This window comes from Chiloscyllium plagiosum, unplaced genomic scaffold (genome assembly GCF_037043375.1).
Source record: "Chiloscyllium plagiosum isolate Xiang-an unplaced genomic scaffold, Cpla_swu_hap1 HiC_scaffold_22, whole genome shotgun sequence".
Classification (NCBI taxonomy): Eukaryota; Metazoa; Chordata; class Chondrichthyes; order Orectolobiformes; family Hemiscylliidae; genus Chiloscyllium; species Chiloscyllium plagiosum.
The window spans coordinates 46,699,958-46,722,856 of record NW_028270160.1 but is presented as its reverse complement, the minus strand read 5'-3'; the positions used below and the strand labels follow the sequence as shown (position 1 = coordinate 46,722,856).

General features: G+C 42.3%; 1 protein-coding gene across 9 annotated transcripts in view; it reads right to left on the bottom strand.

Annotated features, from left to right (window-relative positions):
- Nucleotides 1–22,899, bottom strand: part of plce1 (phospholipase C, epsilon 1) — a 388,600-nt gene that overhangs the window by 22,944 nt on the left and 342,757 nt on the right. For 8 of the 9 annotated variants that reach the window (XM_087999009.1, XM_087999013.1, XM_087999014.1 and 5 more), the window contains 8 exons: nucleotides 21,717–21,865; nucleotides 20,428–20,545; nucleotides 18,449–18,562; nucleotides 13,062–13,358; nucleotides 9,614–9,774; nucleotides 8,225–8,486; nucleotides 321–439; nucleotides 82–210 (listed from right to left, as the gene is read on the bottom strand). In XM_087999009.1, the coding sequence (XP_087855135.1) occupies nucleotides 82–210; nucleotides 321–439; nucleotides 8,225–8,486; nucleotides 9,614–9,774; nucleotides 13,062–13,358; nucleotides 18,449–18,562; nucleotides 20,428–20,545; nucleotides 21,717–21,865 (1,349 nt within the window). The remainder of the gene's footprint in view (nucleotides 1–81; nucleotides 211–320; nucleotides 440–8,224; nucleotides 8,487–9,613; nucleotides 9,775–13,061; nucleotides 13,359–18,448; nucleotides 18,563–20,427; nucleotides 20,546–21,716; nucleotides 21,866–22,899) is intronic. The other variant, XM_087999015.1, reaches the window with a different exon arrangement.

Below are 22,899 nucleotides of genomic sequence, written 5' to 3'. Positions count from 1 at the left end.
CCTTGCAAGGTGATTTTTTTAGGCAGAAGCTTCTATTGATTGTCTTGACTTTTTGGAAGAGCTAACCATACAGTGACTCACTTTGTACAGTAACTGCCTGGCTGTGATCTTCTCATTGACAGCAAAAACAGTGAATGGTTCAGGACCCGGCACTCCATGAACTGTCACTTGGTAACTGGCTTCAGATCTGTGATCCTCACTGTTAAACAGCTGATTAAAGCAAAATATTGTTAGTTTTGTCTTGATACACTCTATCATCAAATTGTTCAACAGATTCCAATTAAAGTCTGTGGTGCATGAACAAATCATTCTGCTATTACCACTGATGAAGGTATAAGGTTTCCAGCGTTGTTTTCTTCCATCCTTCGGCTATAAATGAAGAGACTAGATATCTCCAGAGATTCATTATGAGAATTTCTTAGTTGTAGATGTCTGTATCCTGAGAGAAATAAAAAAATTAAGAAAGTTGAATATTTTGGGTATCAGATTTAAACTTTGTCATCATATTCTTTTCATCACATAATCTATGACTGGTCCTTTATGATATTAAAACAGAAGTCAGATAAATTCCTCTTTGAGCCTTTTCATTCCTCTCTTCGATCATTCTAATATATTGACCATCCTTGACCTAAAGGTTACCTATATTAACTTGTTGACTGGCCTTATGTAGCTCCTTCCATATCCATAATTTTTAGAAGGACAAGGATAACAGATATAAGGGAACCCCACCACCTGCAGGTTCCTTTCCAATCCAAACACCATTCTGTCTTGGAACTATATCACCATTCCTTCACTGTCGCTGGGTCAAAATCCTGAAACTTCCTTCCTAAGGGCACCATCGGTGTTCCTGCGCCCCCATCTGCTGCAACTGTTCAATAAGGTGCCACCTTCTCAAGGGTAATTAGGGATGGACAACAGGTGTTGTCCTCCCAGCAACATACACATCCTGTAAATGAATAAACAAAAGGGTTAAGGTACACAGACACGGTCTGATCCTGTCCTGCCCTCCAATCTCTGTATCCTACCGGCCATCCTGCACAATCTCAGTGTACCATATCACACTGCTTGCTTTAACTTATGCATCTCAAGGGGAAGCCAAGGGAAGCAGCCATCGAGAACAGCCATCGAGCTGCCAATCACTGCAATTTGCAGTTCAGCAATGGGCTGTAGGGCAGCTTAATGCCTTCTTCACTTGCAGCAGAGGAGTTTTTAGCCTGTTTGAAATGATCGTCTGATACAAATTGCATGTCACCTGATGGCCTTGGAAGTTTTTTTTTCCAATCTAAATGAGACACTCAATCAACAAACCATTTTCCACTTTTCCCTATTACAGTACGACAAGGTCATTAATTTTCAGAGTTGCACTTCAACTGTCAGCAGCAGCTATTGCAAACAAAAATTGAAGCTCACTTGCATTATAAAAGCCAGTATCCATCAGCATGAACAGGCTGAATACAATGAGCAGACCTCTCACCTCCATTGTTAAATTTCCAACCCCTGTAGACTGAATGGACAACAGTTCATTCATGGGATGAGGGCATCACTGGTTAGGCCAGCATTTATTGCCCATCCCTAATGGCCCAGATTATGCTTCCTTTTCCCTATAATTAATGGCTGAGCAATTTTATGCTTTTAGGAGGACTCCAAGTACTGACATTAAATTGCAGTGTTCTTTCCTCACAGATAACCATTCAAGATTAGCTGCTTTCATTTGTCATTAGACCTGGGAAGTAACTATTTAGCCGTGTGTTTTGGGCTTCAGGCCACAGCCTGTTTACTGCCAGGTCCCAGCTACATCCATGTGGTATTTGACAACTCTACAGCGAGTGACAATAGTAGAGGGATAGCCTTCAGTGATCGGGGGTACAGTAAACTAAAGGGGAACAAGCTCAGCCTGTGATTTCCTCTCTATTATAATGGATGGACTGAAAGCCACAAGCTAAGAGTCCATTATGATCACTTTAAGGCCTTTACTAGCACAGGTTGATGGCTTGTTTACAGGGATGGTTCTTCAAAACCCAACTCAAAATTGCAGGAAGGTCTTGCCAAGATGCGAATTCCTTTTCTTTTAAATGTAATTTGTCACAGAGGAAAAGTTGCCAGACCATACAACTGCAGCTGTGACGCCACAAACCTTAAAGTATGAATATGTTTTTAGAAAAAGGTACAAAGTCATTAAGGCCAAATAAGGCAGAATAACCTTTTCAAAAAGCAACCTCACTCACCCTCTTTCCCCAAACATCTCAATTCAATCTCTCCAGAAGGTCAACCAATTGCATTTCAAAACACCTCCCCTGTTCACTTCAATGTCTTGTCCTGTTAATGTACTCCACAACTATGTTGCTGTCATGATGAACACATTCTGCTTATTTTCTTCTATGATTTCACTATCGCACTTTATCGTGATCACTTTTGGCAAGTTCATTCAAACTTCAAAACTTCACCGCAGTCAATCTCTTTTTCAAATAAGCCAACTTTTGCAGTCTTCCCACATAACTTGCTGATGTCCCGATGAGCTAAATCAATTAACCATTACCAATTCTTCACTGTGTAAAGAAAGTGGATCTTAGTTCTCTGCTATGCTTGTGTAACAAGTGGCCTTATCACCCAGAGGTTAGGAAGAAGAAACTGGTCTGCATTTCTATTTTAGATCCCTATCCAGAAATCCCTGGAATGCTCAAATATTGAAAACCCTGGGAGTAAATTTGGACGAGGTTGAGGGATATTTTAGTAAACCTGCCATGCTTTTTACAGTCAATATGCCAGTCAATTGTCCATTAAAACACAGATATTAAATTGATATTTAGTTGAGATACAAGAACCTAGCAAGAAATCGCTGTTGGATCCAATTTTTGACTTTGCGTAAATAAATTAATATTGAGAGTTACAACTGAGCATAATATCTCCAGAAGAGTAGCGGCTGAGATAAATGAATAAGTAATAATTACTAAGTTATTACTCTCTGTAGCCACCCAAGGGAATAATATCTTCCCATGATTAAGTGACTTGAACAAAACAGAAAATGCCAAATGGGGTATGATCTGAATTTTATTTAATAATGCTACAAAGAAACGATGCGCACAAAAGACCAGTTGGTGAGCCACACCTATCCACACATCTCTTTTGGAACTGGAACTTAATCCTTCATTAAGTTACAGTGTCTGACATTTCCAACAGAATAGCTTGGCAGTACATATTTTATCTTTCACAACACAGGACAGGAGTAGACGATTCAGCCCTTTGAGTCTGTTCCATCATACAATGAGATCATGGCTGACTTATGGCCTAACTGCATATATATTCTTCTGGCTCCAATCCCCTAATTGCTTTGCTTAACAAAAAATGTATCTACTTCAAATGTAAAATTAACAACTGATCTTGCATCAACTGATGTTCATGGAAGAGAGTTCTAATGATATACCACCCTGAGTGTAGAAGTGCTTCCTTACATCTCTCCTGAATGATCTGGCCATAATTTGTAAACTATCCCCCCAGATCTGGAATCCCCAACTAGTGAAAATAGTTTATCATTATCCACCATGGCTTAAATACTTCAATCAGATCACACTTTAACCTTCTAAATTCTAGAGAAAACAGGCCTTATTTGTATAATCTCCCCTCATAACAACCTCAAGTCCAGGTTTTGTTCTTGCTAACCTACTCCCCCCACTTCAAGCCAGTATTCCCCTCCTTAGGTGTGGTGCCCAGAACTGATCACTGTTCCCTAGTGGGGTCTATCCAGGGTTACATATAACTGCAGCATAACCTTTACATCGTAGTATTCCAGTCCTCTACAAATAAAGACCAGCATTCCATTCACTCTCTTGATCATTTTCTTCACCTGCTGGTGGTATTTTAAAGTTTTACGCACCTGAACCCCCAAGTAAATAATTATTCTACCAATCTCAGTGTCTAAACTCAAGTACTATGAACCATAGGTCTAACATACATAACTACAGCCCATGCCATGAGCAAAGTGTAGCTGTAATATGTGCCACAACCACAGAATGACAAGGGTCAATGCAACCATTTGGATACAGTAGAATGCAGGATTCCAACTTAAGTTTAAAATGTTCTATGCCTATTGTCCATTAAGAGACATCACCTTGAAGGTATCTATGGTTATAAGTTTACAATCTTCTGACTTTGCCTACTAAGCAGTCTGCATACACACAGAAATCAATTGCTTTGTTGTAATGTCCCCTTATGCCCGAAACGTTGATTCTCCTGATCCTTGGATGCTGCCTGACCTGCTGCGCTTTTCCTTCAACACATTTTCAGCTCTGATCTCCAGCATCTGCAGTCCTCACTTTCTCCTGTAATGTCCCCTTTCCAACTTATAATATGCTCTGTTGTTTTAAAAAAAAAGTCATGGAGTTAACCAATAACTGACTAGTGGATAATTGTTAAACCAAGGTGGAACTAGTTTAGTGTGGGAACATGGTTGGTGTGGACTGGTTTGGACCAAAGGGTCTGTTCCCATGCTGTACGACACTCTGACATGGTGCAAGCAGTGGACATTCTTGTTTAATGCTCTGAAACACCCAGCAGTATGAAGAATCCACAAAATGTCCAAAGAAAACCGGCAGAAGAAAATTCTGCAGTGGTAAGTGATGAACTATGCCTTTAAGAAAAGACAGTTCTGGAAATAAAATGTTTAAACTGAATGCCAGAAGCAACAGCTGCAGAACTGAACTGGAGCTGCAAGAAAGCTGTTCTAAAAGTTCAAACAAAACAGGGGAATGCTGTGAAGGCCTGAAAATCTACTATTAAAAATCAGGAATATCTTTTAAAAGTTGAAAAGCCTGCAATGGGAAAAGATGGAAATATGCCATTTTGTCCCAAGTTAAAGAGAAGCTAAAAAGGATATTCATTTGCTATTTTCAGATGGCTGAGAAGTTTTAAAAACTTTGAAAATGAATTAAAGTAGGTTCAAGAGGTTTACTGCAACAGCATTGAAAAAGTTTAAGTCTTCAGACAGCTTAGAAACACAGTGTGGAAGTGCTGGTGTTGGACTGGGTTGGATAAAGTCAAAAACCACATGACACCAGGTTATAGTCCAATGGGTTTATTTGAAAACACAGGCCACAACGGGAGACATGTATGTGTGCTGGATTGATGGCCAACAAAGGAAGGTCAAGGATGTATTGTCAGAATGCTTACAAAATTCCATAATTTTAAATGGGTCATAGCAAACCTCTCAACAGATTTTAAATGTTCAAACAGCATTCAGAGTTGTAGTTTCTAGAATCAGATGTGTCTGATGCAGAGAAATACAAGCCTTTAAGATTTGTTTAGCAACTGGGGATAAATGTCTACACAGATTTACAGTGTTAGCATTCACAGCTGCAGAGCTAAAAGATATACACAATGTTAAAAGATGGATTCGGAGTCAGATAAGACTTCCATGTTCATCAATTAGAATTCATTTGGACAGGAGCCTTACAGATCCGTAAACTTCTTCATGAGCAGTTGCAGATACAGGCCACTGAACACAGGCTTCAAAACACAACAGCAACCTTCAAACAAAATCCTTTTCTACCTTCCTGCCAATTTTGGATTTAATTTTCCAAATCGTACTGTATCCCATGCGTCTTACTTCGTTGGTCAATCCACAAGGTGTGAGATTTTGGCAAAAACCTTATGGAAGCCCATGTAAATTACATCCACTGGAATATCCTTATCCACACATCTAGTCTTATCCTTGGAAAACTCAAGCAAATTTGTCCAATATGACCTCTCCCTGACAAAGCCATGCTGACCAGAATATTGGACTCCATCTGGTAGGTAGTCTGGTTGAAATTTGCAAACTGCACATACAGTAATCATTTGGTCTGCTATAATGTCTGTTTGTAACCGATAATGCATTGTGCTGTTTTAAACAAACCATGCCATAGTGTTAATCAAATAATGTTTGATTATTCAACCAATGACATGGGCTGCTGTGATTTTAGTGCCAGGCTTTGAGAGGTAAAAGTGAAATATTTTGTCTCATTAAATCCAATTCCAATAGCCACTTTAAATCAGGTACCTTACATCCACAGTCATGAAGATGGATCGGAAAGCTTGGAATCCTTTTCCTTGGAGAGAGGGGGAGCAGATCTGATCAAAGTTATCAAACTAATGAGAGAACTGTTCATGGAGAACCTATTCCCACTCTTAAAAGGATCAAGAATGAGAGGGGATGGATTTAAAGCAACTTTAAAAGAAGAAAATGAGATGTAAAAATATTTTTTTAATGAATTATTTAAATAAAAACAATGTGCATGGGTATGAGAAAAGGCAGGAGAGTGCATTGAGACATGATGATTCATTTGAAGAGCTTGAGAAGACACAATGGGCTGGATAACCTCCCCACCTCCCCCCAAACCACTGCGGCAATTCTATGATTGTATGATCATGTAGGCAATGGAATTGCTGTGTGATTTTGTCTATCTAGCATCATTCAATAGTTATAGACAATTGCCTTTTCTTGACATTTCAGCTAAAGCTTGGTAAAGAATTTCATGGATTTATAATTCCTGAATTCCTTTCCTGATCAGCATGCCGTACCATTGTTCCACTAAGCACATACTCCATATTGTATACCTTAACCTCAGTTAATTAACTTAATCTTATCTATACTGACTATCTTGCCATTAATTGTCTTGATTATGTAAAAGGTTAAAATGCTTCTAAGTCAGTTACATTGTTCCTCCTTATTTGCTCCGACCTATTTTAAGCACCATTTGCAAACATGAACATTATATTTATAATTAATCTTTCATCCAAGTCCTCAATGCATATTAATAATGGAAAAGTTCCCAACACTGATCCTCTGTGTACCCTTATAATAACTTTCAAGCCTTACAATTCTCATTTGTGATTAGATATTTTATCTTGTTACCGAAATCATTTTCTAACCAGGTTCTTGTTAAATCACTCTTTAATTCACCCAGTGACTGCTGATGCAGAATTTTGTCAAAACGTTTCCAAAAATGCATGTGCGTGATACCAGCAGTGCTCCCCTGTGCAAAATGCCAAGGATATCTTTGAAAAACTCTGACAGGTTAATTAAACATGACATTCCTCTCTTAAAGCACGCTTTCTTTTGACAAGTTCTCTTTTTTTCCCAAGTGTTCACTTGCCAGAACTCTCCAAATGTTTTATAGAATGTTCTTGCAACAAGGACCGTCTCTTAACACTTATTTGAGAGAGAAAGAAAATCAGGTTAATGGAAATATTCAATCATTTGTTAATATCCAATAATTTCCCCTGAATTTATTGAATTTACCAGTGAGTAATGGATAGGCTTCAGCAATTATAAGCCCCACATCTTGTAAGACTTAGCAGTGAAAGTTAACCAGATATGGGTTTTTTTGTCTGTATTAAAAGATAGTAAAGTAACATTTTATTTTCTTATCAAGTTCGCCCTTTGCTATTCCTGGAAACTGAATATAAATGACCCTTTTTTTAACTCCTGGGTAAAAATGTCTCCCGTGAGACTAATTATTAATTGTATTATTTCTTTGTACCTGGGTTCCCACTGTTAAGTAGAAATTCTTTTTTTTTAATCCTTGCATGAAACTTTAAAAACAATGGAACACAGAAATTGGTTTGGGTAGTGACACCAAATTTGGGTAAAACAGATCAGTAGCCCAATCCTGTCCATTGGAGTCTTTTATCTATTTTGAAACCACAACGCTTATCACCAAAATTATTCTTTACATTCCCACTGAAAAGATGACTTCCAGCATGATATAGCTGGACTGAGTTTCAAATGTAATTTCATTTGCTTAAAAAAATCTAAATTGTCCCACTGTGGACCTCCTAACTTCTAGAGTCATAGTCATAAAGTCATACAGCACAGAAACCGATCCTTCGGTCCAACCAGAACATAATCCCAAACTAAACTAGCCCCACCTGCCTGCTCCTGGCCCATAGCCCTCCAAAGTTTTCCTTTTCTCAACTTCTTAGTTTATCTCACACTCCTTTGAAGTTTGCGAAAATAGTTACAATCTGTTTTGCAAAAGAACAAGAGTGATAGCAAGAAAATACAATAAAATAAAATTGATTCCAATATCATTTGTTTCAAACTACCTTTCACATTGTATCATTTCATTGAGTGTAAAATTCTCAATTATTCACATTTATTTTGATCACCATCCGACATTCAGCACGCTCTCAGCCCAACCATACATCTCAAGGTAGAAGAAGGAATTAAGTCAGTGAAAATGGTTATTACCTCTTTTAAGGGCTTTTAATTGCACCACTCTTTGAGCTGTTACAGTGGAGCTGTTATTCTCCACCACCACAAAACGTAGGAAAACAAGGTCTTCAAAGTAAACGTGGAAGAAGAACTGCTCATTCCACATGGGGTTCAGGGTGTTGCGATGAATGGGCTTGGTGCGAAAGTGACAACTGTCCTGTGGCATACCGAGTACGTCAATTTCAATGCATGGACTCCCTGATGTGTTGCTGGGACAAACATACTGTCCAGAAATGATCTAGGATTGTTTTAACATGAGAATCAGTCAGCTTCAGTATTAAAATCTCTTTCAATAATAGGTATGGTTACACAGTGACTCAAATCAACACAAGATTGATGTAATAAATGGCACTTCCAATCATCAACAACAACTTGCCACATTTAGCACCTTTCCCATGGTTTTAAAAAAAAGCCTAATTCACAGGAGCATTATCACACAAGGACTGACACTGAACATAGGGAAGGGATGTAAGGACAGGTGATTAAACGCTTGGTCAAAGCAATAGATTTCAATCAGTATTTTAAAGAGGAGAGTGTTGGAGAGGAGAAGATGTTTCTAGAGTTTAGGGCCGAACATGGCAGTTACCAACAGTGGGATGAAAGTACAAGGAGATGCCCTAGAGATTGGAGTTTGGAGCAATGTAGAGTAATAGAAGGACTGTAGCATTGGTTACTGAGATGTACAGTGCACAAGTTAAATGAGCCTGACCCTCAGCTTCAAAGCACATTATGCAGGAGTAGAGTGATTATATTTGTTCAAAAATTCAACCAAATGATCATTTTAGATCCCAGTATTGTTTACAGTTGTCAATTTGTTTTTTCTTGAAGGGAAATATAAAATGGCCATTAAAAGAGCAGCTAACAGTAAAGCACAGAAAAACTTAGAGACAATTCACTTAATGGCTAACCTTCATCATCAAATAACTACTTAATCTCAAATGGGACATGACACTAATTAACATGTTGGAGTGAGATTATCTGAATTAAACAAAAAAGGCCCCAAAATGCAGAGTTATCCAACGCAGATTTAATCAACAAAAGAGATATATAATGACAGAGTGTGTTATGCTGGTTATATTCCATACCCAGTAAATAGCTGAAAAATGTGTTGCTGGAAAAGCGCAGCAGGTCAGGCAGCATCAAAGGAGCAGGAGAATCGACGTTTTGGGCATAAGCCCTTCTTCAGGAATAAAGGGCTTCCTTTGATGCTGCCTGACCTGCTGCACTTTTCCAGCAACACATTTTTCAGCTCTGATCTCCAGCATCTGCAGTCCTCACTTTCTCCTAGTTGATTTTATACCAAGTAAATAGGTCTACTCTTGCCTCGATAGCTGAAAGCAACAACAGACAACTTTCTGCACTTACAGTTAGAGAATATAAGGATGGACTCATGTTCTCTATTCGTTCCAGTGGAGAGAACTGATTGTGCATTCGACAGTTTTTGTCCCATAAGACTGGTGACTTTAAGACATAGCCACATCCGCCATTGGCTTCAAACATGGCTGCATTCAGATGTATTGGGAGATCTAAGGAAAATAAGAGACAATGTCGTAATCTCAAAGATTTTCATAGTATTTTGTGGCTGAACCACTTTAGATGAGATGACCTGATGGTATTATCACTGGAATTAATTCAGAGCTCCAGGTAATATTCTGGGAACCCCAGGTTCGAATCCCGCTATGGTGAATGCTGGAATACGAAATCAATAAAAATTTAGAATTTTTATAATTAATTCATGGGCTGTGGTTGGAGTATCTGTTAGTGTCCAGTGTCAATGACATTGACTTTGGTCTGGAGTCACATGTAGACTAGATGTAAGGATGGCAGTTTCCTTCCCTAAAGGACATCTTAAGAACCAGATGGGTTTTTCCAACAATCGACGACAGACTTATGATTATCGTTAGACTCTCATTTCCAGATGATTATTGAATTTAAACTCCACCATCTGCCATATGTGATTAAAACTAGGTCCTCAATACATTACCAGGGTCTCTGGATTAATAGTCTCGCAATAATACCACTAGGTCATTGCCTATCCATGAGTTAAGAATCTAATGATGAACATTATCAAGTATTGCAAAAAAAAACATTTCGGAGTAAAATGTCCTTTAGGGGAGGATATTCTAGCCTTGCCTGGTCTGGCCTACATGGGACTCCAGACCCACAGCAATGTGGTTGATTTTTAATTGTCCTCTGGGCAATTGGGAAAGGGCAATAAATGTTGGCTTGTCCTCCCTTTTTTTAAAAAAACATGGGGTGGTCCATCGCTTTCAAAGCATTGCCCCAGAAAAATCTAAAGTTTCCTTTCATTTGTACAATTGGTGGATTTGTTGGATTAAATCCGTTTTTATTTAATGTTCAATGATCAAATGAAACCTATCAGGGTAATGCACTCAAATTAGGAGGAAGTGAGTTCAATAATATTTATGTTCATTTCAATCAATCAATCATTTAGAAACTGATTACTGAGGAAACAAGAACAACTCCAAGATCCTAGTCAATAAAACCAGTCTATAATTATTTTGTGATACAACTTGCATTACTCACCACATTTTATCTTTGTTGATTAGCTCACAAATGGAGCTAATGCTTTGACCATGAAGTGGTGGTTTTCAGCAAAACTTTCCATCAGACGTTGCCCTTGAAAAAAGCTTCCTTCACCTCATATTTCAACTCCAAAAGCACAGAATTGCTTGTCTATTGTAAACTTATGGAAAGTGTGACTTAAAGAGCCACTCAGCCTGATTGTGGCTGCAATTTCACTGGTAATTACTTCAAAGTGGATTGTTACATTTATTGCAGATATTGCCAGTGATTGCAAAGCTTCAGTGACCTTTATCTAACTAAACTGCAACAAAGTCTGCATTAACCGAGCATTAAGGGTCAAAAAGGAGAAGAGACGGTTAACTACAGAATCAGTACACTGCTGAAGACAAAGATTGGAAGCGCTGAATTCTCAGTCCAGTGCCGAATGTGCTTATCATCTACACAGAGCAGAGAGATTTTGCTACTCCCCCTACAAGTAGGATGCAAGATGTATGACACACAAATTGCTGGAAAAGCTCAGCAAGTCTGGCAGCAGCTGTGGAGAGAAATCAGAGTTAAATGAAGCTTGTCTGAATGGTGAGCTGCCCGGAGAGTCAAATCTGGAGATGTTATTCCAGCAACAATTGGGAGGAATATGTTCCAGAGTCTCCAAACAATGACCTCTGGATGCTTTCTGGTCATCCTGGAGATATGCTACACCTCATGGGCAAACGTCTTTGATATCGACTAGACTTAAAGAAAGGCTTTGGAACGAATATTGAGAACGCAATGTGAGCCACTCCATTGGAAGTAAAATGGGACGACAGAATCTGCAAAGTCAGAACCAGAGCGACAGCAAATAGAGTCTCTAAAGTACTACAGGATTACTCCTTCAATAAATAGAGAGTGGAGGCCAGCTGCACATTTATCACCTTATTTCCATGTCATTTTAAATACTAAAATCTGAATACCCTTCAGTTTCAACTTCAGCCGAATACACCATGTGACATCCTTGTGAATCTAACCACAAGCTCTGGGCAGGGAGAGGTAGGTAGTGTGCGTAGATTTGAGCCCAGTGCGGTCTCCCTGTATGACTGGCAGGGCAATCAGCACAATTGTTGCTCGAGACTTGTGGCATCACTCAATGCAATTTTTTCAGAAGCAACATCACTGAGAGAAAAAAAAGGAAGAGTGACCATGAGGAAGAAACAGCCTGTAATTTGTTAACAGAAAGCAATCAGAGATAGTGAGCAGCCGAGTGGCTGGGCAGTATGTGCGCTAACAGCATGACATAGCAGCAACAAGGGCTGTCCTCTTAGAAAGTGGCATCGAGCTCTTTACACTGACTGCTCCTCACTGGGGTCTGTCTGATTGGTTCTGGTGATCCGGCCCCACTTTGTGCTCCAGAACTGCCGCAACCATCCTCCTCCCAGGCCTCTTGCAGTACTGGCAGTGACCACTGGTGGTGCTGGAGAGCTGTTGGCCTCCAATTGCATGGTAGCAAGGTTGAAAATTCATCCGGCAGGACCCAGTAACCCTGATGGCAGCCATCAGACTGTCTGAATGGGGGCTAATTCTGTCAGGACTCCTGGAAGTGTCCATGACCACCTACCAACTGGAAGGTCCAGTAAATTCTGCCCAGTTTGTGTACAGAGAATGAACTAGTTACACTAAGTGACCTGCATCATACTCTGAGCTACATATATTTTGTCTAATGTGGAAGAAGGCAGCTGATGAACCAAACCAAACAAACCCTTGCCAAACCAAACAAAGTCTCATCCAATGTTAACTCAGCCAACCTTGGGAGGATTAAAGTAGTACACATGCTTGAAACAGATTCCAGTCAGATTACAAAGAAGTTACATTGTTATATTCCCAGGTCCCACCACAGTGCCTGCAGATACAGAGCAGTGTACACAACAGAGAAAAACACACTTCCAACCCATTTAAGGGGATGAGTGATATCATTAAATCAAAGCCAAAGTTCTGTGGTCGACCTGCATTTGTAACAAGTACTCAACCAACCTCTCCCTGCACAGAGCTTGTGGTTTGATTCACAAGGGTATCACATACAACAGCCTCTGGCTTACTCAACTGATGCTGAAATTGAAGGGAATTCAGATGTTCAAATTTAGAATGACCTGTAAATAAAATGATAAATGGCAGTTTTCCTTTGAACTAATGATCTCAAATTATGTTTGGTCTTTACTCTTGCAGATGCAGCTCATGGAAGCTCCAGCGAGCAAACCATGTTTATGAATGAGGGTTCGCAAATCTAGCCACTCACCATCTGTCTGATAATTGAGAGCAACCAACTGTATCCCGTGGAGCCAGAACATGAGAGGCGATGGATTGGAGGAGTCAATCCTAGTAGCAGCAGGGTATGTTCTGAGCAGCTGGCAGACCGTATGTTGGATTAATTCCTGGGAGTAACGTCGGCAAAGCCGCTTGGCAGTGTTCTCATTCACCGATGAGATGTGATAACACTTGGGTGTCCTGATGATAGCACTGAGGGAGGTGGTTGGATTAAACGGAGGAGAAGATGGCTCTTCGCAGTTCTTTCTCAGACCTTCAAAAGAAGTGGCTGCATAACAAAGAAAAAAAAATCATTTGATCATTCAAGGAAGCCAAAGGCTTCACACTTTCCCAAATACGATAAGCAAGATCCTGCATCCAATCCGAACAGGATGGTGATTTAAAATCAGGTTTTCCTTCTGCAATTCAAGTTTACACTTGTTATTTTAATTTAACAATACATGATCCCTTCAATAAACACACTTCTTGATGAGTTGCATCAAGTTTTTATTTTGGAGGGTTTTTCCCTGTGAGGTTCAATGAGATTACTGCACCAAACCAAACTCACCACATTAATTGTCTACCCTGCCCCTATGCCTTGTCTCACATCTAGTTTCCACCCAATCTTATTATCCGCCATTCCTGGGACAACTCATCACTCAGTGGATATTTGCTGAAAGATTAGCATCCCTTGCACCTGTGCCATCTTTGAAAGACCTAGATAAGTGTCGACAATCTGCCCTTGCCCCTCACTAGCAGCAGAATGGCACAGCAGCCACAAACCCATGCTCCCCTTGGCACTGAGCCAACATGGCTGACACTGCCTTGTGCATGCAACCACGCTCTCTCGCTCGTGTTTTACCACCGCATCACACTTTGCCACTCCGTAGTTCCATCCTGTTTCAACACCCTCTGAGTGCTATCCTGTCCCCAGTGCGCGCTGGAGACCCGCAACTTATCATTGTCCAGTAAATGCCCACTGGATACCCACAGCTTGTCACTGTCTAATAGGTGTCAAGCAATCAGACAATTCCAAATATGAGCTTTTATTCATAGAACAATGAAAGAGAAGCGATAGAGTCTATCATATGCAAACTAGATTTAGGGATCATGACCAATGACTACTTTACAGGCTATGATGGTTTGCTGCACCCAACTCCCATCTACTGGAACCAGGGGTCAGTCAGGTCCTACCTGCCTTGCAGCATCCAATGTAGTGGAGTCTGTCATGGACAACTCCAACTTCCCCCACTCCAACATCCATACTCTGCTCCCTGGATACCTGCTCCCTTCTCTCCAATTTGTAAATATCCAGCACACCATCCCATTGCCTACTCCAAGGGTGCAGAGCACAGTATGCCAGGATGATGCCACATATACTCCCTTACCCCAGTAACCCACTAGGTAAGGCCCTGGACTCTCAAACACACTGGGTACACACGAGTGCTCCAGGATGTAGGAATGGTGACACCCCTCCAGGAAGTGGGAACAGAATCACAGATCACCTGATCATGGATGGAATGGAACCTCTTCCTGGTGATGAATGCCATAGTGTTGTGATACTGTGTTGGTCTTGTCAGTGCCTCGTGGGTACAGTCGCTGGCATCCTGTACCTGGGAGACAGCTACGTTCCTGAATCCTCCTGCCCACGCTGCAGCACTGACCCCATCCTCGGGAAATGAAATGAGCCGGTGTGATCTTGCCCGGATGGTATCGGTCATTGCCCTGACGTATTTGTGGGGGCACGACTGAGAGATCCCACACAGGTCACCCACCCCCTCCCCAGAAGGAGCCCATCGGACAGAAATTCACCCTCACAGCTGCCGGGTCCGCTCCAGTTCATCACAGTGTCCCAGGCCACACACAGACTGCATTGGCACAGCGCCTTACTCATCCCTAGGAAACAGAGTTGGGGCTGGGAAACCTCTGGTCTCCTGTATATCCCACCCATCCTGAGGGGCCCTGCAGCTGGACCTCTCCCTGAGCTGGCTACTCCACATCCTCTGGGGGGCCCTGCTACTCCTGATCCTACCTTCACCTCCTCAGGAAGGCAGCGACAGTGATCAACATCCCACCAGCAGCTGGATACATCCGTCTCAGTGGAAATGACTGACGGTGGGAACACACTGAGCGAAGGAGGTTCTCTGGTCTCAGACTGGTCCTTAGCGTCAGCCCCTCCAGATGAGGCTGCACATTCTCCTCCAAACAGTGAGACATACAGCCCTCCAATTTCCAGGGCCGTGTCTCCATTGGTCATCCAGCTCCAGCCTCAGCGTGTGCACCAACTTGGAGAAAGGGTCACACCAGCCGAGTGACCAACACCAAAGAGAGTCTGGCTGGTGTTCTCCTCCACCCCCAACATCCCATCCCAGACCCACACAAACTCTGAAACCTCTCTCTACCTTCAGTACAGGGCATGGATAAACATACACGAGAGACAATGGAGTGATGATGTGTGCCTCCTAGAGCACCCCAGGTAGCTGGGTGAATAATGGTTCCCCTTTGGCCAGCACAGGCCTTTGGTAATGTCATTGCTGCTGAGTCTGCAGCATGGGGATGCCCAGGCTCAATTTTCAGGCACTAATGGCCCTTTGCAAATTGCCTTTGACCAGCATCTGACTCGAGGCACCCTCACTCTACAACATATAGCATACAGCTGATGAAATGATTGCAAATTAATTGTAGGTGGGCTTTGCAAATGGTTACTTCATGTAATTGTTGCTACAACATCCTATCATCCAGAAAATGCGGATCCTGGGCTTTTGTCACTCGCCCCATCTCCTGTTCCAGCCATTTTCTGGAAGCACTTCACCTCTAGAGAAGGGACAGTGATGGCTGGGGATGAAGCTCCCCATTGCTAGCAGTGGGCTACACCTAGCCACCCAAAGTCTCCATCTTGCCCATGACCTTGATCGACCCTGACAGCCTATTTGAACTCCATTTGGAGATTCCAGCACATCAAATCGCATCTCCAGCTTTCTGTCCCGAACCCTGGCATTCCAATGTAATGATGCCCATCCTGCATACCCTTGTGGAGGTGACGGTGGGAATCACGGTCAACAATGCCCACACCCCCTTCCCCCCCACCTGTCACACCCCCCAATACTATACCACACATAAACCATTCATTTTTGAGTGTCCCTCCATCACTGTCCCTATTCCCACTTCTACAGATGCCTGTTTTCTCCCCCAGCCTTGACTCCCCCACCTCTTCTAACAATGAATCCCCCCACTATGAGCTCCCCAAGAATCCTCCTGAAAGATCACTGGACCCCAAGGACTGTATTTGACTAACCGCAGCAAGCAGCCCCTAGACACGAGCAAGAAGACCCCTGCCCACTGAGCTTTCAGCTCCCTGCCTGATGATATACAATACTGCAGGACTGCTACAGCTGGCCCTACATAACTGCCCCCTCCCCGGTCTGTATTGGGCCAGATCTCCTCAACATGAGAGCTCGAAGCAGCCAACTCTTCAAAAAACCTGCGGACTGCCGATAATAGCCCAGTCTGACTGGAACAGGATCCTCTGACCAACAATGCCTGCCCCCTTGACTGGACTGAGAACTAGCCCACTTCAGTTTCTAACTTGGCCATTTGGTTGAAGACACATGCAGTGCCTCTGCCCCACAGGCAGCGGTCACAGTCTGTAGGTGTTAAACTGGCTTCTCGGTATGCCACCCAACAAGAGAATCCTTCTCCCGCACACCATCACCACCACAACCTTAGATAGTTCCTCACTGACAAGTGGCCTGTATGTGTGGTTTTGCAACAGAGCACCTCAAAGCAGCAGAAATTATACCTTTCATTCTGCCAACACGCTGACAGGGATGGCACAGCAGCATAAGGCATGGATGCTGTTGCGTTTACAGGTGGGCACTAAGTGAGCGAGCATTAAGAAGGCAAGTGAGCAGCCCTGAGATGCAGCCTGGTCCAATCCGGGAGCTGGGTGCCAGCCCTTTCTAACTAGCAGCCTTTCAATGCTAGTTACTGATGCACTCTTCAGTACACATATATTTCCTAAGCAGCCTGCAAGTGTATCAGAGGGGTGCATGATGCTTGCAAGAGTTTAGAAGATGCTAGGTCCCATCGACTGTAGATGGTGCGCTGGTGCCTATGGATCACGGCCCGAGTTGTAGTTTGTTTGTGGGCAACACAAGGAGTAAGAGGTGAGCTGAATTTGTCCGGCACTTGCTCTGACTTCCGTCTTCTCAACATCTACCTTGTTTGGCAGTTTGGTCATGTTGGAGGCTGAACATTATTGAGGAGTGTTGTGCGCCATCAACAAGATATTTAGCAAGTTTTAATCTTCATCAATTGGCAACTTGTTTGCTGCTGAGTGGGAATCTCACCATGACAAGTGTGAAACACATACAAGATGGTGCAAGTTGCTCCTGACATTGAAACTGACCATTCCAAATTCTCATACATCTTGCCATGCCCATGTCACTCAGGCCCCTCTAAGATTCTATGCTTAGCTACCTGTATAAAACCCATTGCTGATGTTCAACCCTAATTGGTTTGGAAAAGAAACCATTACGTTCTCTACTGGGCTCATCTCGTACATTTGCTGACAATTTGGCAAAATCAGAGTTTCAATATTTTCTGCCTGATCAAAGGGAATGTAGTTTTCAATTGTTCAGCATCTAACATTGTGTGTTAATTAATTATTCTCTGATCTGCAGGATATAAGTTAGGCCTGAATGTGCTTATTGAGAAAGAAGCAGTGAAACAAACCTTACAAAAATGCAAGTGTAGACCTTTTAAAAGCATTGTGAAGCAAACTGTTCAGACATAGAAACTGATGTGTCACTTCCTCATATCTCTGAGGCACAAAGCCTTAGAATAGACAGGACTCCTATTGTTTCATCTTCCTCTACAAGCAAAAGGAAAATAGGCAACCTGTTCAGTTTACTGCAAAATTGATATGTCCCTTTTAAACTCCTCCTCTTGATTTCAAACTCTGTGGTGTAAAGCTGCTAAGTCTATATTTCTGTGGCAAAGCAGGTCAGTAAAGGTGCCTGACAAAGCAGCACTGAAGATCACACAGGAATGAAGAGTCTCAGTTACTGAAACTCTCAACCTTCCTGAAACAGCGATTAGTTACTGCTTAGATGCTTGGGAATAATGATGTTTATTATCAGAGGGCATCATTTGTCAACCAGCACCCGAGCTGCTGTTACTGCACGTCAACAGCCAAATCCTTTAGGTTTTAATGGGAATTTCCTGCGAGCCTCAGAGAATTCTGGATTTGTAGTAACGATTTTATAAAATGACAATTCATACACATATGCACTTTAAATGGAATCAGATTGTTGTGAATCAATTATTTTGTGACTAGATCCAAGTTTGTTGTGGGAAACACTGACCTAACCCACTTACCTCTTCCAGATGCCTTAATTGATGTCATTGACTCCCCAGGGCTCATTCTATTTGACTTCCTGTTGGGTTTCACTTTGCCTCTGCTTGATCCTGCTGCATTTAAGGTCGAAAGGCCTGTTCCCATTTTAAAAAAAAACAAAGGGTCATCATTGAAGGGTTCACATTTTTCCAACAGTTAAGTTTTTGATGATATTTTAAGCTCCTTGCAGCTTTGCCCTGTAGCTGAATGGAAATGTTGCTTTTTGCCAGGATTCTTTATGTGACTATTTTATCAGTGACTGGCACAGGAAAATGAATGAAGGCAGCAGAATCCATTCATGTTCATCCTAGTGTAGGTGCAGCCTTCCATTTTATTTCTCCATCTTGGTGACTTGGCCATATTGATAATGTTCATCAGATGTGACTGACATAAACAGTGACACTAAAGTCCCAGCAATATGCTGTTAAAGATGGTTAGGTTTTATGGAGGAAAGCACTTACTCAAATTGACAGCAGTCTAAAGGTTTTTCATACAGATCTCAGGCAGGTATGACTGGTGCCTATCACCCTCATCCTCACCACCTGTCGTATTCCCAGCGCCCCTCCCCCAAATTCCCTCCCCCCTACCTTTTATCTCAACCCGCTTGGCACACCAGCCTCATTCCTGAAGAAGGGCTTATGCCCGAAACGTCAATTCTCCTGCTCCTCGGATGCTGCCTGGCCTGCTGTGTTTTTCCAGCACCACATTTTTCAACTCTGGTAATAATGGTAACTAATTAGTGACAGGATAACTACATCCTGACAATGAGGCCACTCAGCTCCTGATTCAATAAGACCACAGCTGATCAGACTGTAAGCTCAAAATCACGTTCCCACCTATCCCCCAAAGCCTTTCACCACCTTGCTCAGCAAGAATCTATTCACCTCTGACCTGACTGATTCCAATTCAATAGCATTTTTAGGGGGGAGTTCCAAAAACTCTCTCAGAAAGAAAAAAATATCACCCCATTTCTAGGCGACCCCTTTTTTTTAAAAAAAAAAGATTGACCCCTAATTCGAGACCCTATCTTCTAAATTCCTGCCCCTGTATTATAAAAATAAAGGTCCTGACAGTCACTGCTGTCAAACTGTAAGTACATAAAGTGAGTGAGACGCTAGGGTGCTGGCAGGGCAGGGTGCCAGATCAATACAGTGGCTGGCGGGGAAGGCAATAGGAGGCTAGGGTAATTAGGGTGCCAGCTGGAAAAAGGTACAAGTTACCAGATTGGTAGGGGTAAGATGCCAAGTAAATGAGATGCCAGTTGGAGTGGAGGTAGGGTAACAACTGGAGAGGGGGTACAGTGCCAGCTGGATAGGATGTAAGGGGGCAAGGGTGCCACGTGTCTGGTTCAGTATCTTACACAGTACCCCTGAGGAGTTCAAAATGTCCACAAAGTCAATGCACCAGGAGCTCAGAACGATCTGTGTGCACCCAGAGTCCAGATAGGCCTGTGTTCGGAGACCTGATGACATGCGGGTGTTCTTGAGAACTGAGAGATCGGGATATAATAACAAGGAAGAATATGATTGTCTCTTACTGCAAGTACAGCTTGGGAATGATATTTATCAAACATTTCAGTTTATTTCTTTTAAATTCATAAGGATCTAATGAAGACGACGATTTTGCTCAGAAATTATTAACAATCAACTCTATTTTGGGCCAACTGGGGATATGTTCTGCTCTAACACATTTACAGCCCAGGAACAGGCCCTTCGGCCTTCCAAGGGGCCGAATGTGTTCCAATGTGCTCAGCTTCCTACACGTTGCCAGCTTCCATACTCCTGCTGTTTCAGACACTGAACAACAGACCTTCCTGATCAGAATTCAAGAGACTCACACTCTTATATTCACTTCTTGTTCATTCCGTGCACATAAAGGCGACGTTAGTCAATAAAACCATCATTGGCGAGTGTTACATGACAGACAAAGATATACAAAGGATTCGCTTACTGACAGGTACCTGTGAACTTGATGGCCTGGCAGTAGATGATCAAGTCTGAGAGTTCGGGTGCTATCTGTCTGCTCTCCTTTTTGTTTTGGGGCAGGTAGAACTCTTCACCCAACTCCATGTCATAAACCTGAGAATTAAGTAAACAGCAATTAAACGATGGCCCACCGAGCACCACCTCACGCATGGAAGCAATGTTTCCTTTCAATATTTGGACATATTAGTTCCCCCAATAAGTAACTAGAAGACTTGCATTTATGTAGCCCCTTTCATAACTCCCAAGTAACCCAAGATGCTTTACAGCCCATTAAGTACATTTGAAGTACAGTGACTTCAGCAACAGCTAACCTGTGCTTAGTGAGAACAGCAATAAAATAACCAGATCACATTTTTTTATAAAATAGGACGTTAGTCGAGAGTTAAATATTGGTCAGGACAATGGGGAAGCATCAAACAATACCATAAGTTGTAAGTCTACCTGTGAGAGTTGACCAACCATGGTTTTAAATTTCATTGATCATTCAAAGATATAAGGGTAGATGTCAATGGCAGTATCCTGTACATCGACTGAAAAACTAAAGGCAATTCTGCAGCAGCTGTTGGCAGGGTGGGGTGGGACAGTGGGGTGTGCTGGGGAGGTTTAATCCCAGTCAGCAACTGGAATTATTCAGGTAGGGGACAGGCTGAGCAGTGCGCTCACGCTGCTGCTCATTCCAAAGCTGGCAGCTTGCTCTGACCAGCCTCACAATTAGCCTCTGGGCAGGAAGGTGGGTCCCACCTAAATTGCAGGGAGGCAGCAAAGGGCAGGATTTCCCCCTTGCCCAACCACAGGGCCACTCTACAGGTGTGAAGCCAGCTCTGGGATGGAGGGCCTCTGACAGTTCAGCTCTCCTTCAGTGCCACAGTGCATGCCAATCTCAATTACACGCACAAGTCTCTGGAATGGGAGGTTCAGTGTGAGGGTACTTACCAACTGACATCAAATGCATTCATGCAACATCCCTCTATATGCTGTTTGTCCATTTAAAACAAATGGTTGAGTTTACAAAACACAACGTCATATAGAGGCATTGAGTACTTTCTGTTATCAGCACTTCCTAGCCATCAGCCTACTCCTATGCCAATTTCCTGCGCTCCATTTACTACAAGCCCCATTAAACCCCAGCAGTGCCCAGCAACTCCCGACCTGTGCTGTGCTTAGGTCCTAACACTGCTCTGCAGTTGCTATCCTCAGCAGGAGAAAAAACAAAGCATTTTTTTAATGTGACTTAATGCAGAAATGAAAATGTGCAGTTTCTCACAATGAATCTTTTTTGCTTTGTCTTTTCCTTGCTGTGTAACATTGCGTCAGTTGATATTTTTTTGATTCTCCGTGGAGTTTCTTCTGAATATTCAAAGTGATATTTATCACTCGACGGCTTGCTCTCAGGCCTGTCATCGAGAATGTTGTCTGGAAAGGAAGGAACAGACTCTCATGAGACAGTTTTATAACACTCACAGAATGCTTGCCAAGCAGCAGATTCACTTGAGTAGGTTATGTAGCAAGAAGTAATGGTTCTGAAAGAGTTAATGCTGAAGATTACATTAGCTCCATCCAACCTGATGATGGCTCACCGTCCTCAAATGAAGAAACAGTTAACTTTGCACAGGTCCTGACAGAAGCAAATGTGCCACACCCTGTTCCTGATAGCTGTCATCATATCTAATCATTTACGTTAACTGTATCTATTGTTATCATGTAATTAATTATATCTTGTTGCATAAGTCAAGTGCATTTGCCTTTTTGCCAAGGGGTGTGTTTATGGCATGTTACTGTATTGGTACAGTTAATTAGTAAGCAGCACAGTGGCTCAGTGGTTAGCACTGCTGCCTCACAGTGCCAGGGACCCAGGTTCGATTCCAGCCTCAGGTGACTGTCTGTGTGGAGTTTGCACATTCTCCCAATGTCTGTGTGAGTTTCCTCCAGTTGCTCTAGTTTCCCCCCACAGTCCAAAAATGTGCAGGCCAGGTGAATTGCCCATGCTAAATTGCCCATGGTGTTAGGTGCATTAGTCAGAGAGAAATGGGTCTGGTCTGGGTGGGTTACTCTTCAGTGGGTCGGTGGAAATGGTCGGGCCAAATGGCCTGGTTCCACACTGTCGTTGAATCTAATCTAATTGGTACTGTGTCTCATATTCGGTTAAGTTTTCCAACAGTTCAGTTATTCTAAATTTCTCTTTCTTTGTATTTTAACTATAGGGTTTAAATAAATTGTATTTTGCTTAATGTTGAGTAGTTTGACCAGTCATAACATTTCTGGAACCAGCACCTCACATCCACCTTTAAAATAAGCAACAGTTAGAGTCTAGGCTAACATTTAGAATGTTTTGAGGGGGTCTGGTCTGGTTCATAACAGGGTGTCCATGGTGATGGAGCATATATTGTTCACTAGCACAATACAGACCTTTACTGACCACTGCAGGGACTAGGATGCTTCAATGTCAT